Genomic DNA, 22,610 nt, shown 5'->3' on the forward strand with positions numbered 1-22,610 from the left:
CATGTTCCTCCAATTTTTTTGAGCAGTGTTTTCATCATTAGAACTCACTTTACCACAAACATTATTTTCCTTGGAAATCGTTTCATGGGACTCGACAAGATAATTTTAAATTATACGAGAACTATGTCTTTGTGATTGTGCCGATTTGCAGTTTATTGTGTTCCTTTGTTCATTGGGTGTTTATTGTCATTATAGCCTGGGAATGCAAAGTAGTATTCCACCAGTTTGTCTTCATTTTGCTCTTGCTTGTCCCAACATGGGTAGGGGCAACATATGAGCATGACAGGGCAAGTGGGCATCAACAGATAGGCACAGACTGCTTTGCCTCCCGTGCTCTACAGTGACGTGGTTGTGACATTGTGTATTAGGCTTTTCTGGCCCATGATGAAAACCTAGGACACTGGCAAGAATAGCCTTGGTTGATATATCTGCTTGTCCTTATGGAACATCTCCCAATTCCTCTTCATACTTATTACTCATGCTTGGGTCATTCCCTTGGAATGGATATTAGTTGTGTGTTCTCTGAATCATTGCTAAAAAGCGTAGCAAAAGCTGTGTATGTTTAGTCACACAACCATAAAAAGCAGGACTTGGGTGGCTAAAGCCAGATTCCTGGAAAACCTACCGGTGTGGATTATTGGACACTACACTTGCACAAACAGTGTTTGAAGACTAGCCCCCTTCTGGTCCATGTGGCAGTTCTCTGACGTTCTCAGATATCAGTTGTACTGAATCTTTCAAGAACTTTGCATTATTTTCAGAGTTCTTCATAAGTATGCCATAGTTGAAAAGTCAATCCTTTTTGGATCAAATAATGTGGCCTTGCAACTTGCCCTGCATTAAAATGGCAAATTGCCTGTGCTTGGTTGAATTCAACACCAGCAAATAGCAACCTTCCCTGCACCTCGTTCCTAAAGAGTGTGCTGTGTGGTGGCCTTGTCAACACTAGAGCTTTGAACAGCTGCATGATTCCCGACAGATGTCCAAACCTCTGCTCCATTCCTAGAATTGTGCATTGAGCAGCACATGTGTATACAGCTTACCAGATCGTGCCAAGACATACACACAGATTGCGGTGGCAGATGAGGACATCCTGAAGACAGCCATTATTACATTATTTGGCTTATTTGAGAGAGAGTTCGTGACTTTCAGCCTCTGGTAAGCAGCACAGATGTGACTGGAGGCCGTAGATTCAGTGCTGCGTGGTTGTAGATTCAGTGCTGTGTGGTCTGTCATTTTGCTTCACATGTCTGGACAACATCTTGGTGTTCTCTGCATCACCAAAACAACACTGACTGCATCTTTCCCAGGTTTTCTAATGGCTGAGTGAACACAGAATTGTGCTGAACGTGGCGAAGTATGTCTTCAGACAGCCACAGACTGTCCCCACCACATTACGCTCTCAGGCTTGCTACCATTGCTGGGCAATGTTGAGGCTGTCTGCCAGCTTAAAAGCCACTGACAGTTGCATTGATGGGCTCGAAGGCTAAAGGCAACTTAGAAATTATGTGGACAGATGATATGATTGAAACATTTGGGAAGTCTAAACAAGGGATAGCCGATGTGGCATTGTTGGCACATCCTGAGACGAATGCTCTGTTGGCTGGAGTAGTAGATGCCGAGTCAGACGGCAATAGGGGCATACTTCAACAATATGCTGACGTGACCTGCCAACCCCTATCTGTCTTTTCTAAAAAGCAGACTGCCTCACTGAAGTAATGGAGTGCATGCGACAGGGAATTACTGGCAATGTATGAAGCTATCAGGTACTTCTGCCCTCATATTGAAGTTCACGCCCTTGCAACCACAAGCTGCTCACATTTACCTTCTGGCAAAATGACCTCAACTGCTCGCCAGCACAACACAGTCAGCTGCTGTACGTAGCCCAGTTCACCATGGATGTCAAGCACATTTCAGGTGTGGGCAACATTGTGGCAGACTGCCTCTCTCACATTGGAAGCGTCTCTGTGCCTATGCGAGTGCCATATAGTCCGTCGCAGAGGCCAAATCGAGAGCATCAAGACCTGTTACAAGACATGGGGTCATCATTACAGCTACAACTTGTAGACGTTCCTGGCACCGTCAAACAACTGTATTGCGATGTGTCCAGTGCCAAGTTAGTCACATCCGCATCTGCCTCTGAACTTCCATCGACAAGCGTTCAAATCCCTGCACAACCTGAACCACCTAGGTACAAGGTCTATGCTCCATCTAGTTCTAGCTCATTTTGTGCAGCCAGAGGACACGGAGAGTTGTAGAGAGTGGACAAAGTGCCAATGCAGCTAAGTTAGAAATACCTTCATGCACCAGTAGGTAATTTCCCAGGTGCCACAGTGTGCTTTACACACATCTACATCATTGGACCACTACCACCCTCGAATGACAAGCATTACTTGCTCATCATTGTTGTGAAATTCACTTGTTGGTCTGAAGCAATTCTGATAGACAATATCTTGGCCAAAACCATGGTGCAGACATTTGTAACACAACGGATACTGTGGTTGCCCCCTGTATGTCGCAATCGATAGAAGAAAAAATTGGAGTCAAGAACTGTTCCCAAAACTGGTAGCACTTTATGGCATGAGCCATCATCGGATGACCAGCCACCAAGTGTGGGCCGACAACCACTACCACCACAGCCCAGTCTAGCGCATACCTGTGTCCCGGAAGTGACCTAGACAACTGCACTGCCTTCGTCAACAGCTCCTGTACCACACTACACCACGAGATCTGGCCATCATATGTACTTCTCGGTGCATTTCTAGGTGGCATTCTGCTCCTACTGATTGACTGTTGTAACATCTGCAGCCATCATCTGGCGTGTGTTGCGTTAGTGCGCAAGTGTCGACCCGAATGAGTCTTGTGTGGGTTCCTGTGTAGAATGTACCTTGCAACACAAGCAAACAATGAGCTCAGTAAGAGCAACTGATCTCTTCTTGTGTTCCTAGTCTTGTGAGCCTGATATTTAGAACTCTGTATTTAGCATTCTGTGATGAAATAAAGTTTTGTTGTGGTTGAAGATTTTCTGGTGCGTGCGCGTTTGTGTGTTTTACTCCTATAACAGGCATAGTAAATTATGGAGGCCTGATTGACACACACACAGCGGCTGAGCTTTTACCTATATGTGGTTTTGCCTTCAATAAATGTCATAGATGAAAAACCTTGTATTCACCTGTATGTTGTCTCAGAGAGACACAGTCCTTTGTAATTATGTACAGATGTTGTTAGCTCTAGAAAATGTTCAGTGCATAATGAATGCCAGAAATTAATCATGACAATTATTTCAATACGAAAAAGGGTTGTTATATTTCATTTTTAACCATGAAGTTGTTTTTAAACTAATCAGCTCTATTTCTGTTCCATTAGGAACTGCATTAGGTTTAAAACTTCTGAAAACTACTTTCAAATTACTTTTGCAATTTTCACAGTTTTCGGTATGTTTGGTCAAATTTATGTTATCCACAGCACCTTCACCCTGTTCTTTAAAGGTGGAAATTGACACAGATCCTCATTTTAGAACTGAGATATTCTCAGTTTTAATATAATGTGAAATGGACTGATACTTTTGCCTTCTAGTTTGAAATTTAGGTTTTGAGATGTCAACTAACTTCAACTAAAAATATCATATCCAATTGCTTGTTGTCATGTAATAGTTCATTCCTCAGGTATTGTATTTTCCTGTCCTGAAAAATCAGAAAGAACATTTTCCAATTTCCAGAATGTATTCAAAAGCTTTCCTTTAGAAATACTGCATCTCACAATGCAGGACAAGTTCACCATACTCCAGATCCAACAATTCACAGTACCTTCAGAATTCTCTTGTATTGAGTGCCGTAACTCTAGCTTTATTCACACATTTCAGAATTGGTGGCATAACCTGCTGCATATTTAAGGTTTTTCCTCACAGTGACTTGATGTATAATGCAGTAATATTTTAGTACAGGATAATTTTTAAAAAAAATTGGGCAAAGTTGCAGTGTCGTTGATTCTACCTATCACTGACAGCTCTCCATCAGTACACACATTGATGACTTCACTGTAATATACACCAAAAGTTTTGTAGGCATACTTTTAGTTTTTTCAAATATTTCTGGTACTATTACTTTAGCATGCAATGTCTCCAGACTGTAGCTGCAACAGGCAGAAGTCATGCCTTCTTGATGCTGCAGATTTTAGTGATTTTCATCCAGATAAACTTACGCTGCATTATTATTCTTCGGCATGCCAGTGTAGAAATGTACGAGAATCAGTTAAGTGAAAAACCATGCAATACGCATTTTTGAGGAGAGTAGACCTATCCTCCCACAAAACAATCTTTCTTTAATTTGATTGTGTAATTAAATGGGAAATAGGTTAGTTTTGAGAATTTTCAAATACTTACAGAACTATATTTTCATAAGTTAGTGGTAAGGGTGCTTTCTATATGTAATTTAATTCGTAGCCAATCAGTGTTTGTGATTCACAGTTCAGGCCAAGTATATGTCACCCCTGAATTTCATTGTACATCAATGAAAAGAAAAAAAGTTGGAAGCTACCATTGTCCTTTGTATAATCTACGAGCAATTTGTAACAAATCAACATTTGTGATTTAGTTAATGTTACTGATTTTCTAACTAAAATATTGTGTTACATCTAGTTTTCCCTTAAAGAGGAGTGCCCCTATATATTATCTGCATTTATCATAAATTAACTTTGTTTTTGAGTTTACTAACAAACGTAATTAACATAATAACCTTTTAAAAAACTAGTGATTTTTACTACAGAGTTTTGTGTTGCCTTTATATAAATCTTGTTTTGTGTCTCTGCTCCAATTCCTACAGGAAAATAGCAACGTTTTAGCTCAACAGATTAAAAGATAATCAGCAGGTTTAATTTAAAATTATTTATTCATTAACTTATAACACATTGCACCAGTCAAAATGCAACCCTACTGTGATAGCTGTTCTCGAATAAGGGATGAATTGGTTGACGTGCGCCCTGACTACTGTTAAACATATGGTTATTGCTGCAAATCAGTGTGGTGGAAGAGCTCCTGAGAGTCGTGTACCTGTGATACCTGTAGCAGAGGTACTTCAAGTACTGTCCTTTCCTGGGGATCCTGTCTCCTCTGCAGCAAGTATGTGATCTGCCATTACCCATCCAGTTGACTGAGTGGCTTGTCAGTGGTAGATGTAGACATCCTGTACAGGGTTGAAGGGGACCAGGGATATTCAGTGTTGTACCGATCCCCCTAATTGACAAATCTGAGAGTCTGTCTTCCACTGAAACTGTCATTCACTTCACCTGTTTTGGGGAAATATGTTTTGTCCAGTGTCAGGAGGTGGCAAACACAAAAGGGTAGGATCTGCTAATTGTCAGCAGTTCAAACATAGGCGAATGATGGTAACCCTAAGGGAAATGGCAGCAAGGGGCAGTGAGGGACACAAGATGAACTCATAGTGTTTGCCTTGTGGCCTCATTTTACATGTTTAAGAGGCTATTCCAGCAGCCATTGACAGAACAGGGAGCAACCAGCTGCAGATTGAGGCACACATTGGAATAAATGATGCTTATTGTCTGGGCTACAAGGTCATTCTTGGGTCAGTTGCCAGCTACTGGCAGAGAAGGTTGAGAAGGCCAGCCTTGCACATGAAGTTTCAACGAAGCTCACAATTTGCAGCATTGTCCCCAGAATTGATTGTGGCCCTTTGGTTCTGAGCCAAGTGGAAGGACTGAACCAGAAGCTTTGAAGGTTCAGTGTCAAGCGAGGCTGTGACTTCCTGGACTTTTCGCTGTAGGGTTGAGAACTGTAAGGTTCCTCTAAATAGGTCAGGTGAGCAGTACACATCAAAGGCTGTTACTCAGGTACCTGTCTGTCTGTGGAGTGCCCATAGAGGTTTTTTAGATTAGGCAACTCTCCATCCAATCCACAGAATGATAGTTGTAGGAAACCCAGAAGTATCAGTGTAAGATTGAAAGCAGTGCCTTCCATAGGTGAGAGTATTAAAATCCTAATAATAAACTGATGAAGGAATTTCACATAATACTAGGTACAGAAAGCTGGTTACACCTGAAAGTGATATGAGTGAGATTTTTGGGGAAAATTTAACTGTATTTCGAAAGAACAGGCAGATGGGAAATGGAAGTGTTGTATTTATCGCAGTAGATTCACCAAGATGGAAACAGAAGCTGCACGTGAGACTGTTTCGGCAAGACTCAGTATCAGGGGTGGGCATAAAATGGTAACGGGATCATTCTATCACCCATCTGCTGATGTAATTGAAAACTTTACAGAAAACCTCATTTCATGTTCACATCAGTTCCTCACTCATACTTTTATTATTGTAGGAGACGTAACTGAGCCTGATAAGACATCCGGTGAATCTTTACAACATGCCTTCTCTGAAAACTACCTCAAACAGATACTTGGGAACCCCACACCTGATGGAAAGATATTGGATCTAATGGCAACGAATAGACCTGATGTCTTTGAGGATGTCAACATTGAAACTGGTATCAGTGACCATGACGCAATTGTGGCAACAATGATTACCAAAGTACAAAGGACAACTAAAACAAGCAGAAAGATATATATGTTCAGTAAACTAGATAAAAAATCAGTAGTGTCATGTCTCAATGAGGAATTTGAAACTTTCAGCACAGTTCAGGAGCAAGTAGAGGAACTCTGGCTCAGGTTTAAAAGAGTAGTTGACCATGCATTGGATAGATATTCACCCAGTACAACAGTTGATGATGGGATTTTAAAGTCAAAGAATTCAAAAATTCTTGTCTCTATAGATTTAGACTTTCTGAAACAATGTTGTAGTACAGTAAAGGTAAATATTTATTTATAGAACTTAAAAAAAATACTGTCGTAAGAGTTGTTCTAGAATTTGTGAGAAGGAACTTACCTGTGGTACAGGTTGCTGCTTCAATATTTGATCGCAAAAACCTTTTTTTTGAAGCGGTGAAACTTTGGCTTTTTCTGGAAAGACATCAGTTTCTAGAGAGGCTGAAAATTTTTGCCAATTTTGCTACATGGTGAGCACACATGTTTGATATGAAATCGGATACTTCATCAAGACCACTTGACATTTTATTGCTTAATGATTTAATTTTACTTATTATTTCATTGGGATTTGTTTGATAAACTTACATAGAGATATCGTCAGTCACCGATTTGCTGGAGAAACTTGTGACTGGTCCTTTACAGTTTTGTGGAATGAGGTCTTCAGCTAGTGCAGTGAAATAGTCATTGAATTTTGTCGTGTCAGATTTAGGGTCTGTGACTTTTGTGCCCTCATCATAAGTGGTCTTCAGGTCTTGAATGTGTTTGAAACTTTTAGAATTACCGTCACCAAGGTAATTCACATATTGCACTTTATCACACGCAACAGAATGTGGAAATATACTAGCAACACCAGCCACTTCCGTTCCTCCACTACTGCCGCTATAATTAGCTGTGCAATTATTTTCATGTGTACCTTTATTTTTTTGTGGACACCTACAGTATTTAGATGTTAATGCTACATCTTAAACACTCCCTATATACATACTGGTGGCTGATACTATACCATGAAAAGGTGCGTCCCTGTTTATGCCACATACTATCGAATGCTGCAGTCAAGTTTCTATTACCGCTGTTTTCTATTACTGCCTCTTCCACAGCTTTCTTCATAGATTCTATACAGACATCCACTACCTCAGACGTATAAACTTGGTTGGGGGATTCGGAAGATTCATCATGCCATAGAAAACTGCACCAGCAGTAGCACTCTTACCAATTGTATGCAAGGCATAAACAAATCTAATGTTGTGTTCATAGATTTTGCTACTATTTTCTTCATTTGGATATACTGCAACACTGTCCAAAAAGGTGGTCATGTATGAACACTTCCCACACTTCAGTTTCATTCCACTGGAAAGTCCTACATGATGTTTTATAGTGTGTTCCAGACTGACTTCTCTATGTTGAACACATCTTACACAGTTTGAAAAAATTCCATTGAGAACTGACCTATCAAATATTTCATTCACAACCGATTCGCCCATGAAATATTCATACTTTTCACTAACAGAAACAAACTCCATCTGTTTGTGTTTGTGGTGTGTTGTGGTTTTTTTTTGCAATGGGCAAGTGTACCAGCAAGATTAGGTTCACAAACTTGGTTATTGTCCTTATTGTTTACAATAACAACATCTACCTGTGGTGTTCCAACATTTGTCCTTTTCGCAAAAGCATTCAGAGGATTTCTAGTCACTTTATGTTTACCCATGATTATCCTTCAATTAAACAGAGTGCAGTATTTCTCCTTCAGTCGTTCCAATGAAATTGTTAAACTATTGGCTTAGTAGCAGTGACATCGTAAACCAACATTTCGACATGTTTCCCACTAGCTACCTTAAGGCAGGGTCTAATCTATAAGGAGCTTGTTGCCTTTCCACATATTTTGTTTTATTGTCACCAGTACTACATCATACTCCGATCTTTTGTATTCCATACAGTGTGATGTACACTATCTAGCTGACCTTCACCCCAATAATTTCCCAATTGCTTCTTTACCTTTTTCATACTCTGTGACAACTGTACGGTTATTTATGGACTTCTGTAAATAACAATATTTTTGTTTTTTATTGTTGTTATTACTACTACTACTACTACTGCTGCTGCTGCTATTGCTGCTACTATTATTTCTTCTTCTTTCTTAATTGCTGTTCCAGTTTCTTTATTGCAGTTATTCAGATTTTGCCTGCCTCTTCTGTTTCATCCAGTGGCCTCATGTAGACAATTAGGGCAAAGCAATTGTTGCTTAGCTGCTGTTAATCAGTTATTGTTCAGAAAGATTCAGTTTATGCTCTTCCAGAGCAAATCTGCTTACATTTGTTTGCATGCCCATCTTCTGCAGCAGCTGTGAAAATCAGTTATGGTTTTTCTGTCTTGAGGTTACTGCGATTTAATTGAAGAGAATTTTACCCTAGATGCATTTCTCTTTAATTGTAAAGCATTGTCTGTGGTTATTCTGCAAATTGTATGCATATGTTTGTCCATTTTTGGTTATTTTAGATAAAAACAGTGTTTTGTTTATAAAATTGGAGTGCATGCTACAAACAGTGTTTCTTTACATATTCTTCAAACCACAGCCTCTTCCATCCTTGTTAGCAGCAGTTGATGTCGAAAGACTTCATTTCATATATACTCTTGGCAACGTTTGTCAGTATCAGTATTTCTTGCAGTGTGTGTGTGTGTGTGTGTGTGTGTGAGAGAGAGAGAGAGAGAGAGAGAGAGAGAGAGATCTCTGTGTGGTGTGGGCTGGAGTGATTATAGGACACAACCTGGGAGGAGAGGCTAGTGGATATATGCATGTATTTAATGTTATATTAAATGGTTGGTTAGTTTAAAGAATGTGTGGTTTGCCAGGTTGGTCATTTATGAGTTGTTTATTTGTTGTTATGGTTTTTTGAATGTGGTAGCTTTTGTAAGATGAAGCGGTGTTTTTAGTTGTTGTTTAGCCTTATGATGTCTGTGTCACTGGTTGTAATGTGTTGTGACAGTGCCACGACATTTAACAGTGCCGCCACGACAGTACGCGCAAACGGTGATAGAGGCGCTCCGCAAATCGGCTGAGCACGGGAGCGCCACCTAGCTACGAATGGTGCCGGCCGCATGTCACAGCATGGCAGTCGAATACGAGAGACTGAGTTGTAATCATGTGATCAACTATTGTTTCTAAGAGAGAGTGTTGAATAGCCACGCAATTATTGTGATTAAAGGTTATAACACTTTTTGGCGACGAGGTCGGGATATTTTCACTGCGTTGTGGATTTGCGTGTTCGTGAAGGGGCAGACATGGAACAGCTTATGCAAGCGCTCATTGAACAACAAACACAGCTGACGGCTACTATTCAGGCTCGACAAACACAGCTGATGGCAGCAATTCAGGCGTTGTCGACGTCGCTTACACATCGTCTGTCTTCCTCTTCTCCTCCTCCATTCCCTCCTTACGACGAGGCCGCTGAAGACTGGGAGGATTATGAGAAGCGTTTGCGGCAACACTTCTTGGCTTTCGGCGTTGTCGACGCTCCTATGTGCAAGTCGTTATTTCTTCGTAACCTCTTGGTTCATCCCTATGAAATCCCCAAACCACCTTCCCTACCCTCTGGCTCCTACCCTTGCAACCGCCCCCGGTGTAAAACCTGTCCTATGCACCCTCCCACCACCACCTACTCCAGTCCTGTAACCCGGAAGGTGTACACGATCAAAGGGAGAGCCACGTGTGAAAGCACCCACGTGATTTACCAACTAACCTGCCTGCACTGTGACGCATTCTATGTGGGAATGACCAGCAACAAGCTGTCCATTCGCATAAATGGACACAGGCAGACAGTGTTTATTGGTAATGAGGATCACCCTGTGGCTGAACATGCCTTGGTGCACGTCCAGCACATCTTGGCACAGTGTTACACCATCCAAGTTATCTGGATACATCCCACCAACACCAACCTAACCGAACTCTGGAGATGGGAACTTGCCCTTAAGTATATCCTCTCTTCTCAATATCCGCCAGGCCTCAACCTCCGCTAATTTCAAGTTGCCGCCACTCGTACCTCACCTGTCTTCCAACAACTTCTTTGCCTCTGTACTTCCGCCTCAACTGACATCTCTGCCCTTACTCTTTGCCTTTAAATATGTCTGCTTGTGTCTGTGTATGTGCGGATGGATATGTGTGTGTGTGTGTGTGTGTGTGTGTGTGTGTGTGTGTGTGTGTGTGTGTGTGCGTGCGTGTGCGTGTGCGTGCGTGCGTGTGCGTGTGCGTGCGTGCGTGCGTGCGTGCGCGCGCGCGCGCGCGCGCGCGAGTGTACACCTGTCCTTTTTTCCCCCTAAGGGAAGTCTTTCCGCTCCTGGGATTGGAATGACTCCTTACCCTCTCCCTTAAAACCCACATCCTTTCGTCTGTCCCTCTCCTTCCCTCTTTCCTGAAGAAGCAACCATCGGTTGCGAAAGCTAGTAATTCTGTGTGTGTGTTTTGTTCATTGTGCCTGTCTGCCGGCACTTTCCCGCTTGGTAAGTCTTGGAATCTTTGCTTTTTATATATTTATTTAGTATCAGTTACTTTTTGTGTGACATGATAGTGTTGTCACATCTGAATGAAGGCCATAATGATGTGACTACACATAGTGTGTATAAAAATTTTACACCTTTACTGGTCTCTTTGTTTTTGTATAACCTCCAAACAATACAGTCTCTTGCATAGCCTCATAGTATTAATTTCACTGTGCTTTAGTCCATAGTAGTTTCAGTCAAAACTGTCTACCGTATCAGTAAGAGGCTATTTCTGTATCTGTCACTAATAGACATCTTCTCTCTGCGTGTTACAGATGCTGGTAAGTCTAAAGTTAATGAAAACTATGAAATGTAAACACAGATTAAGTTTAATGTAAGTACAAACCACTCACGTATGTAGTTGTGTACAGAGGACTACACATATAACTGATTAACTGACAAAAATTGGTATTTGTGACATTTGTTTTACAACAGCATTCAAAGTATTACCTGTTTCCTTCATAATCTTTCAACCCTGAATTTCTGCTTGATTATGAATCTCTTTTTTTTTTTTTTTTTTTTCTAGATTGTAAGGCCTGCGAGGAGTCACTGCTGCTGAAGAGGTACACATTTACAGCATCCAAGTACAGTGGAGGAATCTTTCCTGACATGAGTGAAGATCTTAAATTTTTTGAGGTGTGTTGCAATCAAGTCATTGTTTTTGGGTAGCCAGTATTTCTATTACTAACTTCTACATTTCATATATAGTGCTATTTGCAACTGCCCAAGTATTTTAAAACACACTAAGAAAGGATTTGCTACATTAGAATAACATATTTAAAATGCGATTGTAGCTGAAACAAAAATAGTATTAAAGGCTGTAAACTGCATACTCACACCCCCACATCCCCTGTTGGTATATACACTGACAGGGGGGGGGGGGGGGGACGCAGCCCCAAAAAAATTATTAATGTAGATTAATAAATTTTCGAGAATACATTTATCTAGGTAACGTATTGAAGAGGTTAATATTGCAAAATCACAGGTTATTGTAAGAGCAAGCTAAACAATTGCAAATGTGTGGTACAATAATAACCATTAGGACTGCCAGATTGTCGAATGCAAGCATACATTGTGTTATACAGGTGCCAAATGTCAGTTTGTGGGGTGGAGTTCCATGCTTGATGCAGTTGGTTGATCAATACAGAGAGGGTTAATGGTGTTTGTGGATGACACTGGAGTTGTTTCCTGATGATATCCCTTATGTGCTTGATTGGGTACAGATCTGGAGATAGAGCAGGCTAAGGCAACATGTCAACACTAGAACATGTTGAGCGACAGCAGCTGTAGGTGGGCAAGGGTTATCCTGTTGGAAAACACCCCCTGGAATGCTGTTCATGAATGACAGAAAGACTGCTGTACAGATCCACAATCAGAGTGCATGGGATAATCATAAGAGAGGTTCTGCTGTTACATGGAATCGCACTCCAGACCATAACTCCTGGTGCAGGTCCAGCGTGTCTAGCATGCATGCCCTCAACTGGCTTCCTCCTAACCAACACATTACCATCATTGGTATCAAGGCAGAGTCAACTTTCATCAGAAAACACAAACGACCTCCACCCTGCTCCTTAGTCAGCTTTTGCTTGATGATACTGAAGTTTCAAATGACGGTGATTTGGCATCAGTGGAAATGTGCACTGCAGGGCCTATGGGTCAAAGCTGCCCTTGAAGTAAGTCACTGTGATGCCAGCTGCTGTAGATGAAATATGATGTGCCAAAGCCATAAGCCGAACACAATAGTCTTCCCTCTCACAAGGGAACCTCCCCACTGCACCCCCCTCAGATTTAATTACAAGTTGGCACAGTGGATAGGCCTTGAAAACTGGACACAGATCAATCGAGAAAACAGGAAAAAGTTCTGTGTGGAATGTATAGAAAGAAACTTCCACATGGGAAAAATGTATTAAAAACAAAGATTCCAAGACTTACCAAGCGGGAAAGTGCCGGCAGACAGGCACAATGAACAAAACACACACACACAGAATTACTAGCTTTCGCAACCGATGGTTGCTTCTTCAGGAAAGAGGGAAGGAGAGGGAAAGACGAAAGGATGTGGGTTTTAAGGGAGAGGGTAAGGAGTCATTCCAATCCCGGGAACGGAAAGACTTCCCTTAGGGGGAAAAGACTTCCCTTAGGGGGAAAAAAGGACAGGTGTACACTCGCTCGCGCGCGCGCACACATATCCATCCGCACATACACAGACAAGACACAACTTCCACATGGGAAAAGACTCTTTGCCTTTAAATATGCCTGCTTGTGTGTGTGTGTGTGTGTGTGTGTGTGTGTGTGTGTGTGTGGGTGGGTGGGTGCGCCTATATACCTATCCTTTTTTTCCTCCTAAGGTAAGTCTTTCCGCTCCCGGGATTGGAATGACTCCTTACCCTCTCCCTTAAAACCCACATCCTTTTGTCTTTCCCTCTCCTTCCCTCTTTCCTGAAGAAGCAACCATCAGTTGCGAAAGCTAGTAATTCTGTGTGTGTGTTTGTGTGTTTTGTTCATTGTGCCTGTCTGCCGGCACTAAAAACAAAGATTCCAAGACTTACTAAGCGGGAAAGTGCCGGTAGACAGGCACAATAAATAAAACACACAAACACACACACAGAATTTCTAGTTATACACATTTGTGTCTTTTAAGATAATGCGCTTCAGACGGTATATCAATTTCATAACTTTTTTCACTTTGAACCATTGCTTTTTGCTTTCACGTAGTCCATGGTAGTAATCTTGTCTCTTGTCCAACTCGTAACATCAGTTCAGACTTTGAAGGCTTTAGGCATTAGTTTACAACTAAAACAATGGCTACACACATGATTACAACCATGACCAAAGGAGGTAGGAGGATGAACTTTTCCATTATTCTCCATTTGTGAGATGACCTACCCGCAAACTCTTATTCTATCCTTGATGTTCACTGAGGTACATTCGTTGACTTGCTGCAAAACTTCGTGTCATGAGAACTAATCCAGTGACGTCCTCCAGATGAATTTTAATAGATGTGGCTTTTCCTACATTTATGGGCAATACGATGGGTGCTCAAAAAGTTTGTAGCCCAAGATAGTTACCATAATCATCACTTAACACTTCCGGGCTGAGATGCCGTGGTCCATACATAAGACTCTTCCCTGACGTATCGCCTTCGACTGAGGAAGGCATCCTCAGAGGACAGTTGGCGAGCTGCAACAAGAGCACGAGTGAACACCATACACATAAGTCATCCAAAGGGCGCCGCTATCAATCACGTGACACCGGCTGTGCTATTATATCTGATATTGCCAACTTTCTCAATTGAAATTAATCGACTGTCACGCTGTTGCTGCAGTGTTGACATCCATATCTTATCCAGCTTAATGCCTTTATCTTTTCTATTAAAATTATTGCAGTGTTTGGCAATCTCAATGGCCTTTCTGTACATTCGCTCATAATAATGCGACGTCTTTGCTATGACGGTAGTCTCACTAAATTTTGTTTCATGATCACCTTTCTGAAACACATTCCACTATAGCCGATTTATCAAGATGTCAGAGGCAGCAGTCACCTAATAGTAATATATCACAGGCACAAAGGAAGGCAGTGAGGGAAGGTACATAAACTGCTGGTACCTTTGAGACCTATAGTCAGCGCAATAGGGTCTCCCACCCATGAATTAGCTGGACACCTTGCCTCGTTGCTGAAACCTCATGCTGGTGGAACTGACAGTCATGTTAAAAATTCATATCACTTCATCAATATTATTAAGGAAATTAGAGTGGGCCCTAATGATATCCTGATCAGTTTTGATGTGGTGTCGTTGTTTACCATGATTCTGGTGAATGAAGCGGTCACATGTATAGCGGACATTGTTGCTAGTGATATTTCGGCATTATTCAGACATTGCCTTACAAACACTTATTTTCAATATAATAATGTTTTTTTATGGACAGGATGGCTATGGGAAGACCTCTTAATCCAGCTGTGGCTAACTGGTTCACTGAGAACTTTGAACAACGGGTGCTACAAACAGCTAGAAAAAGACCAGCCAGATGGTATCGTTATGTAGACGATACATTTGTTATATGGACCCATGGGGAAGAGGAACTGGATGCCAATTCACTATGGAAAAGGAAATTGATGGTCTCCTGAACTTCTTAAATGTGACTGTAATTAAACGAGAGGACGGATCATAGGGTCATAAGGTTTTCAGAAAAGACACACACACTGGTCGTTATCTGCAGAAAGATTCTAACCACCACCCAAGACATTAAAGAGGGGTGATTAAAACATTAAAACATTAATATACAGTGCGCACAGTGCTCTTAGATGATGAGATTGAACACCTTAGAGCGACCTTCTAGAAGGATGGGTATTCCAACAGAGAGATAGATCGTGCATTATGCCCTAGACTGACAACCAGGACGGACAAGGATCGACACCAACCCAAGGGGAGCGTGTTCTTACCATTCATCAGTAAGGTCACTGATCATATTGGAAAAAATTTAAGCAAGTACGATGTGGAAACTATTTTCAGACCCACCACAAAAATAAAAGAATGTTTAAGATCCGAAAAAGATAAATGACATCCTCTAGCTACACCAGGTGTCTATAAAATTCCATGCAGTTGTGGAAAGGTCTGTATAGGCACAACAAAAATAAGTGTCAACACCCGTCTGGGTGAACATAAAAGGAACTGCTGCCTCAGACATCTTGATAAATCGGCTGTGGCGGAACATGTGTTTCAGGTAGGTGATCATGAAACAAAGTTTAGTGAGACGACCGTCATAGAAAAGACGTCGCATTATTATGAGCGAATGTACAGAGAGGCCATTGAGATTGCCAAACACTACAATAATTTTAATAGAAAAGATAAAGGCATTAAGCTGCATAAGATATGGATGTCAACATTGCAGCAACAGCATGACAGTCAATTAATTTCAATTGAGAAAGTTGGCAATATCAGAGATCATAGCACAGCCGATGTCATGTGATAGACAGCGGTGCCCTCTAGATGACTAATGTGTACGATGTTCACTCGTGCTCTCGTTGCAGCTCGGCAATTGTCCTCGGAGGATGCCTTCCGCAGTCAAAGGTGATACGTCAGGGAAGAGTCTTATGTATGGACCACGGCATCTCAGCCCAGAAGTGTTAAGTGATGACAACACCTGCCATGAAAGCCTTCATTCTATGAATTATCGTAACATATTGCGCAACCACAACCATCACTGCCTACTTTTATGGTGACCCTTTGTGGGTATGCAAGTCAAATTTCGCTGCTCCAGCTTTGTTAATTTTGCCACTAGGATGCGTTGTATACTGTAGTGTGAGCGTAAATGTGGAGAGACTCAAGAATCGTGCTGTGATTGAATATCTTCATTTGAAGGGAATGACACCGAAGGTGCACCATCATGTGCAACAGTGAAAAACTGGGTGTCCGACTTCAAACGTGGAAGAACAAGTGTGGAAGATGCACCAAGGATCAGAAGGCTTGTCACCATTTTCACTGATGAAACAGTGATTGCAATTCACAATATGATCTCGGTGGATCCCGAAAGACTTGAAAACAGATCAGAGACGGTAGCGTCTGAAGTGTTGTAAGAAATCATCCATCAATTTGTAGTGGATGAAGACGGCTTTCTTGCAAGGTATGTGACCGTGGATGAAACGTGGGTTCACCACTTTGATCCTGAGACAAAACAACACTCACAACAATAGAAACAGCCTTCATCCCCTACCCCAAAAAAAATTCTGGGTGCAAAAATCAACCAGTAAGATAAGGGCATCAGGCTTCTGGGATGCAGAAGGGGTAATTATGGTGGATTACCTGCAAAAGGGTGTAACTGTCAGTGCGCTATACAGTTGCACCTTCCTGCAGCATTTGAGGAAAGAGATAAAGGAAAAAAGGTGTGGAAAATTGGCACACGGTGTTGATTTGCATCAGGACAATGCTCTGGCCCACAAAGCCCCTGCAGGACTGGAAACCCTAACATGACTGCTGGTTCGAATTGTTACGTCATCTGCCATATTCTCCAGATTTGGCTCTATCAAACTTTTTTCGTTTCCCAAACCTAAAAAAAAAAGACCTCAAAGGATGACAATTTGACAATGATGATGCAGGATTGTGCTGTGTACACTTGGTTGGACTCAAAATTGAAGACCTATTGTTTGAATGATTTGCATAAGCTGAGTGCACCTGCAAAGTGTATTAGTGTACACGGGCATTTTATTGAAAAATAAATCGGTTTTATGAAATTCCTGACATTCTTTATTTGTTAGGCTAGAAATTTTTCAACTCCCCCTCATATGTGCGATACAGGTATCAGTTCAGATTCTCCGAAAACCAAGGCAGGCAGCTTCAGTGTACCCACTCATCAGTATGGTATAGACAAAATATTTGCAGTTAGGTTACACATTTGTAATAGAACTGTGACACAGCCTTCACAATATTACAATGGCTTCAGTGTGTGTAAGCAGGCACAATATCTCTTGATATGAGAGACGAATGAATGTTTATTTGACACAATACACAACTGGAGACCAATTATCCACACATTTATTTGGCTTAAGCTCATAAAAGTTTATACCAGTCACTAGTTCAGTTTAATATATTAAGTAAATTGCGTGGATATGATGAGCATGCGAATACAAACTCACTTGTTACACAGAAGTTACCGCTAAAATCTCTGAGCCCAGACTTTCCCAGGGGCTTTAGCTTGTTAAGAGCAGTACACAGCCTTTATTACATGATGTTATGTGATATTACCACAGTAATTTGGTTTGCATTATAAATAGTAATGTACAAAAGATTGCAGAACTATTTTGTGTGCCTATACTGTGAACTATCAGTTTACAAGTAGGACAGTCATATTTAGACTAATAATCATTTATGTTAATGTTGACCGATTCTTAATTAATAAAGTGTCACTTGGTCCAGAAAAATTGGAGCAACCAAACCAGAGGCTCAGATTTGGGAATCTAATAGGCATAATGACATAAAAGATCACTGTAGATTTTGGTATTTCCAAACTTCAGTACCATTTATCTTTTAAGTTAATTAATTTTAAGAAAGTTATAACATGTTGTAAAGTCTGGAGCCAGTCTTGGTGATCAGTGGTGTTAGTATTTCTAAAACTACGTATTAGCTCAGACAGTATCTACTACCAGCTTGGTGCCCACTGCTTTGCTCATGTATACTGTGCGGTCTGCACATGTACTTCTGACCAAAAAGCGATTCTGGTAGCAGGAATCCAAGGTTTTTGTTAGTAATGCCTTCTGTGTTCTTGTTGTGACTTTTCCATAGAAACATTTCCCGCCAATACAAATTTCTTTGTATCTAACTATGAAGTTAAAATACTCTCTCTCTCTCTCTCTCTCTCTCCCTCTCCCCCCCCCTCCCTCCCTCCCTCCCTCCCTCCCTCCGTCCCTCTCTCTGCCATTCATAGTTCTAGCTTCAAAACTGCCTTAATAGCAACATACTTTCAAAAAGGCTTTCATCCCCTATTTCACCCCCTCAGCAGTGGAATTTCAAACAGTCCCTTCTTAAACAATGCCTACTGTATAAGATCCACATCCTCTCCAAATTTCAGTTTTCTATTCTTAGCAGTTTTCGGGGAAAGGGGGGGGGGGGCCGCAATACAGCAGACATTAAGCTAATTGATACGATTTTGTAATGGGAAACTTTACTTCAGGAGGGTCTTTTACTCCACCTTTTCGTGATGTCAGCACGAGGCATGTAATCACACTTAACTGGCATAACTATATAGTATCTTCAGGTAAGGTAGCAATATTAGCACTGCAGACATTAAGCTAATTGATACGATTTTGTAATGGGAAACTTTACTTCAGGAGGGTCTTTTACTCCACCTTTTCGTGATGTCAGCACGAGGCATGTAATCACACTTAACTGGCATAACTATATAGTATCTTCAGGTAAGGTAGCAATATTAGCACCACCCTGAGGCAACACAAAGCAGTCCTGCCTGCTGCTGTAATATCACTCTCTGAGCGAATGTGCCCCAGTCGACACATGACGTGTAAATGTCTCAGTGTCATTGCCAGGTACACAATAATTATTTCCTGTTTCTGTAGAATTTTCCAAGTTTATAGGATTATATGAAAGGAAAATTCAGTTGAAAAACTATTAAATGTTGAGACAGAATCATTAGTCATCATTCATCTTCAGCAGGTGAAATATGCAGTACTGCTGATATACACATATGTGTTATACACTGCCTAGCTTTTGGAACTAATAGTTCATTTCTCACAGAGGAGGTACATATAGATAGGAAAAGGTTAAATGGAAGAGCAGGCTATGTAGACCCCAGGGTGAGAGGGGGCCCACCTGTAGTGTAAACAAGGCTGAAGCTTAAGGGATCCAGTACAGTTATACAATTACAGAAGGAAGTTTATTTAAAACCTTCACAATTCAATGGAAGAATTGGGGAGGAAAAAAATTTCAATGTGGCAACAGTGAGCTCCCTATACATTGTTCATTGAAACTGTCAGTTATGTAAATTGGTAACTGTTGCCATTTTTGATGGCATGGGTCTGTATGAAAGCCTGAGACTGTTCCAACATCCCTCCGCTGTCCTTTGCAGCACTGCCAGTTATCTCGAGGCTGCAGTTTGCTGATCAATTGCCACCATATACTTGTCGTTGGTTGTGGGGGCATGCGCGTGCACAAACAGCTGACAACTAATCCATTCTGCAGTATTACACAGTAATCAAATTATCGGCTTGTCTCCTGTGTTCATTAGTGCCAAAATATTACATCACCGGTTGTCCAATGCAAGAATATGCAGTAGCAACATGAAGTGAAGTTATGGATGAAGTATACATATAATGAAAACTGTTTTATTCTGATGCACAAATCAAATACATGTCACTTAGCGTATTGAACTTTTAAAATTCTGTCATCGTAGATTGCACTCCAGAGTGTGGGGAGAATGGCAGGGTTGATTGATTATGTGAGTTATTCTTAACAACTTCTATCAAATCCAAAAAAAACATAAATAATAATACTCAGGCACAAATCGTGAGTAAAAATCGTTGAGTGTAAATTAACTGATTAGGCTCAACAACCACTTTTAAGCAATGAAATTTAAAAATGAAGTTTATCAAACAGCAACAGAAAGAGTTATACCCGATTATTGAAATTATAATTGTTTAGAGTTAAATGTTTAGGCACAACAACCACCTTAAAGAAAAAAGGGTAAGTAACAAGAAGTACAATAACACACATTTTAACTTATACATTTATGAAGACAGATGTAGCCAGTAGCACACAATTCAGAAGATAAAGTACTCTTCTCCATATTCGTCTTGGGTTGCTGACAGTTGAAGTTTTTTCAGAAGCAACAGTTCCACAGCCAGTTCCAAAGCACTAAAGCATAGTCTCATGCATGTAGTGTGAAAACCTTTTAAATTTGTGTAATCATTTACAAACCAAAACAATTAGATGTAAATTTCATCAAAAATAGATGCTACATTTTCTGGTCCCTAGTAATAAGACTACAGTCAGTAGGCTGAGAATAAAGAGAAATTAACAGTTTAGTCAGTCAGTCTGTTAACAGTTTATGTGTATTGACAGTTGAAGGTGATAACTAGATGCACATCAGAATCAATGTACAAAAGATTTAAAATATTGATCTGTAACACTTTTTGCCAACAAAGTATACGGAGTGAGCTGGTGCACAGACCAAAGACCACAGAAACAATATCTGGGAACTGCTTCCCAAATAGTTACGACATTCCCTTACCATGTCTACCAACCTGCAGGATGTACTTCTCCATCTTGCTGAAACTCTCCTTTCTCCTTATGTCTTGTACTCTGACAGCCTCTGGATTTTGCCATCTAGGCTGTTGAAGCAAGTACTTCATCGATAGTTATCTGTATATAATTTTTTGCAGATTTACTGCAGCATTTAATAAGCATCATCATCATAATTTAAGACTGATTATGCCTTTCAGCGTTTAGTCTGGAGCATAGCCCCCTTATAAAATTCCTCCATGATCCCCTATTCAGTGCTAACATTGGTGCCTCTTCTGATGTTAAACCTATTACTTCAAAATCATTCTTAACTGAATCCAGGTACCTTCTCCTTGATCTGCCTCGACTCCTCCTACCCTCTACTGCTGAACCCATGAGTCTCTTGGGTAACCTTGATTCTCCCATGTGTGTAACATGACCCCACCATCTAAGCCTGTTCGCCCTGACTGCTACATCTATAGAGTTCATTCCCAGTTTTTCTTTGATTTCCTCATTGTGGACACCCTCCTGCCATTGTTCCCATCTGCTAGTACCTGCAATCATCCTAGCTACTTTCATATCCGTAACCTCAACCTTGTTGATAAGGTAACCTGAATCCACCCAGCTTTCACTCCCATACAACAAAGTTGGTCGAAAGATTGAACGGTGCGCAGATAACTTAGTCTTGGTGCTGACTTCCTTCTTGCAGAAGAGAGTAGATCGTAGCTGAGCGCTCACTGCATTAGCTTTGTTACACCTCACTGTGAGAATATGCATCCTAAGTACTTGAAACTGTCCACCTGTTCTAACTTTGTTCCTTCTATTTGGCACTCAATCCGTTTATATTTCCTTCCCACTGACATTACTTTAGTTTTGGAGATGCGAATCTTCATACCATAGTCCTTACATTTCTGATCTAGCTCTGAAATATTACTTTGCAAACTTTCAATCGAATCTGCCATCACAACTAAGTCATCCGCATATGCAAGACTGCTTATTTTTTGTTCACATATCTTAATCTCACCCAGTCAGTCTATTGTTTTCAACATATGATCCATAAATAATATGAACAACAGTGGAGACAGGTTGCAACCTTGTCTTACCCCTGAAACTACTCTGAACCATGAACTCAATTTACCGTCAACTCTAACAGCTGCCTGACTATCCATGTAAAGACCTTTAATTGCTTGCAAAAGTTTGCCTCCTATTCCATAATCTCATAGAACAGATAATAACTTCCTCCTAGGAACCCGGTCACATGCCTTTTCTAGATCTATAAAGCATAGATACAATTCCCTGTTCCACTCATAACACTTCTCCATTACTGGCCGTAAGCTAAAGATCTGGTCTTGACAACCTCTAAGAGCCCTAAACCCACACTGACTTTCATCCAATTGGTCCTCAACTAATACTTGCACTTTCCTTTCAACAATACCTGAGAAGATTTTACCCACAACGCTGATTAAAGAGATACCTCTGTAGTTGTTACAATCTTTTCTGTTTCCATGTTTAAAGATTGGTGTGATTACTGCTTTTGTCCAGTCTGTGGAACCTGTCCCGACTCCCAGGCCATTTCAATTATTCTGTGTAGCCATTTAAGACCTGACATTCCTCTGTATTTGATGAGTTCCGACTTACCCCAGCTGCTTTATTGCACTGCAATCTATTGACCATTTTCTCCACTTCCTCAAATGTGATCCTATTTCCATCATCATTCCTATCCCATTCTACCTCGAAATCCGAAACATTACTGATCGTATTTTCACCTACATTGAGCAACTATACAAAATATTCCCTCCATCTGCCCAA

At 40.9% G+C, this 22,610-nt stretch overlaps 1 protein-coding gene across 1 annotated transcript in view; it reads left to right on the top strand.

Annotated features, from left to right (window-relative positions):
* The window catches only part of LOC126278261 (DNA mismatch repair protein Msh6), a 321,536-nt gene that overhangs the window by 218,672 nt on the left and 80,254 nt on the right, over positions 1-22,610 (top strand). The window contains exon 19 of the mRNA XM_049978261.1: positions 11,607-11,716. Coding sequence (XP_049834218.1) covers positions 11,607-11,716 — 110 coding nt within the window. The remainder of the gene's footprint in view (positions 1-11,606; positions 11,717-22,610) is intronic.

Source organism: Schistocerca gregaria, chromosome 6, assembly GCF_023897955.1.
Source record: "Schistocerca gregaria isolate iqSchGreg1 chromosome 6, iqSchGreg1.2, whole genome shotgun sequence".
Lineage (NCBI taxonomy): Eukaryota > Metazoa > Arthropoda > Insecta > Orthoptera > Acrididae > Schistocerca > Schistocerca gregaria.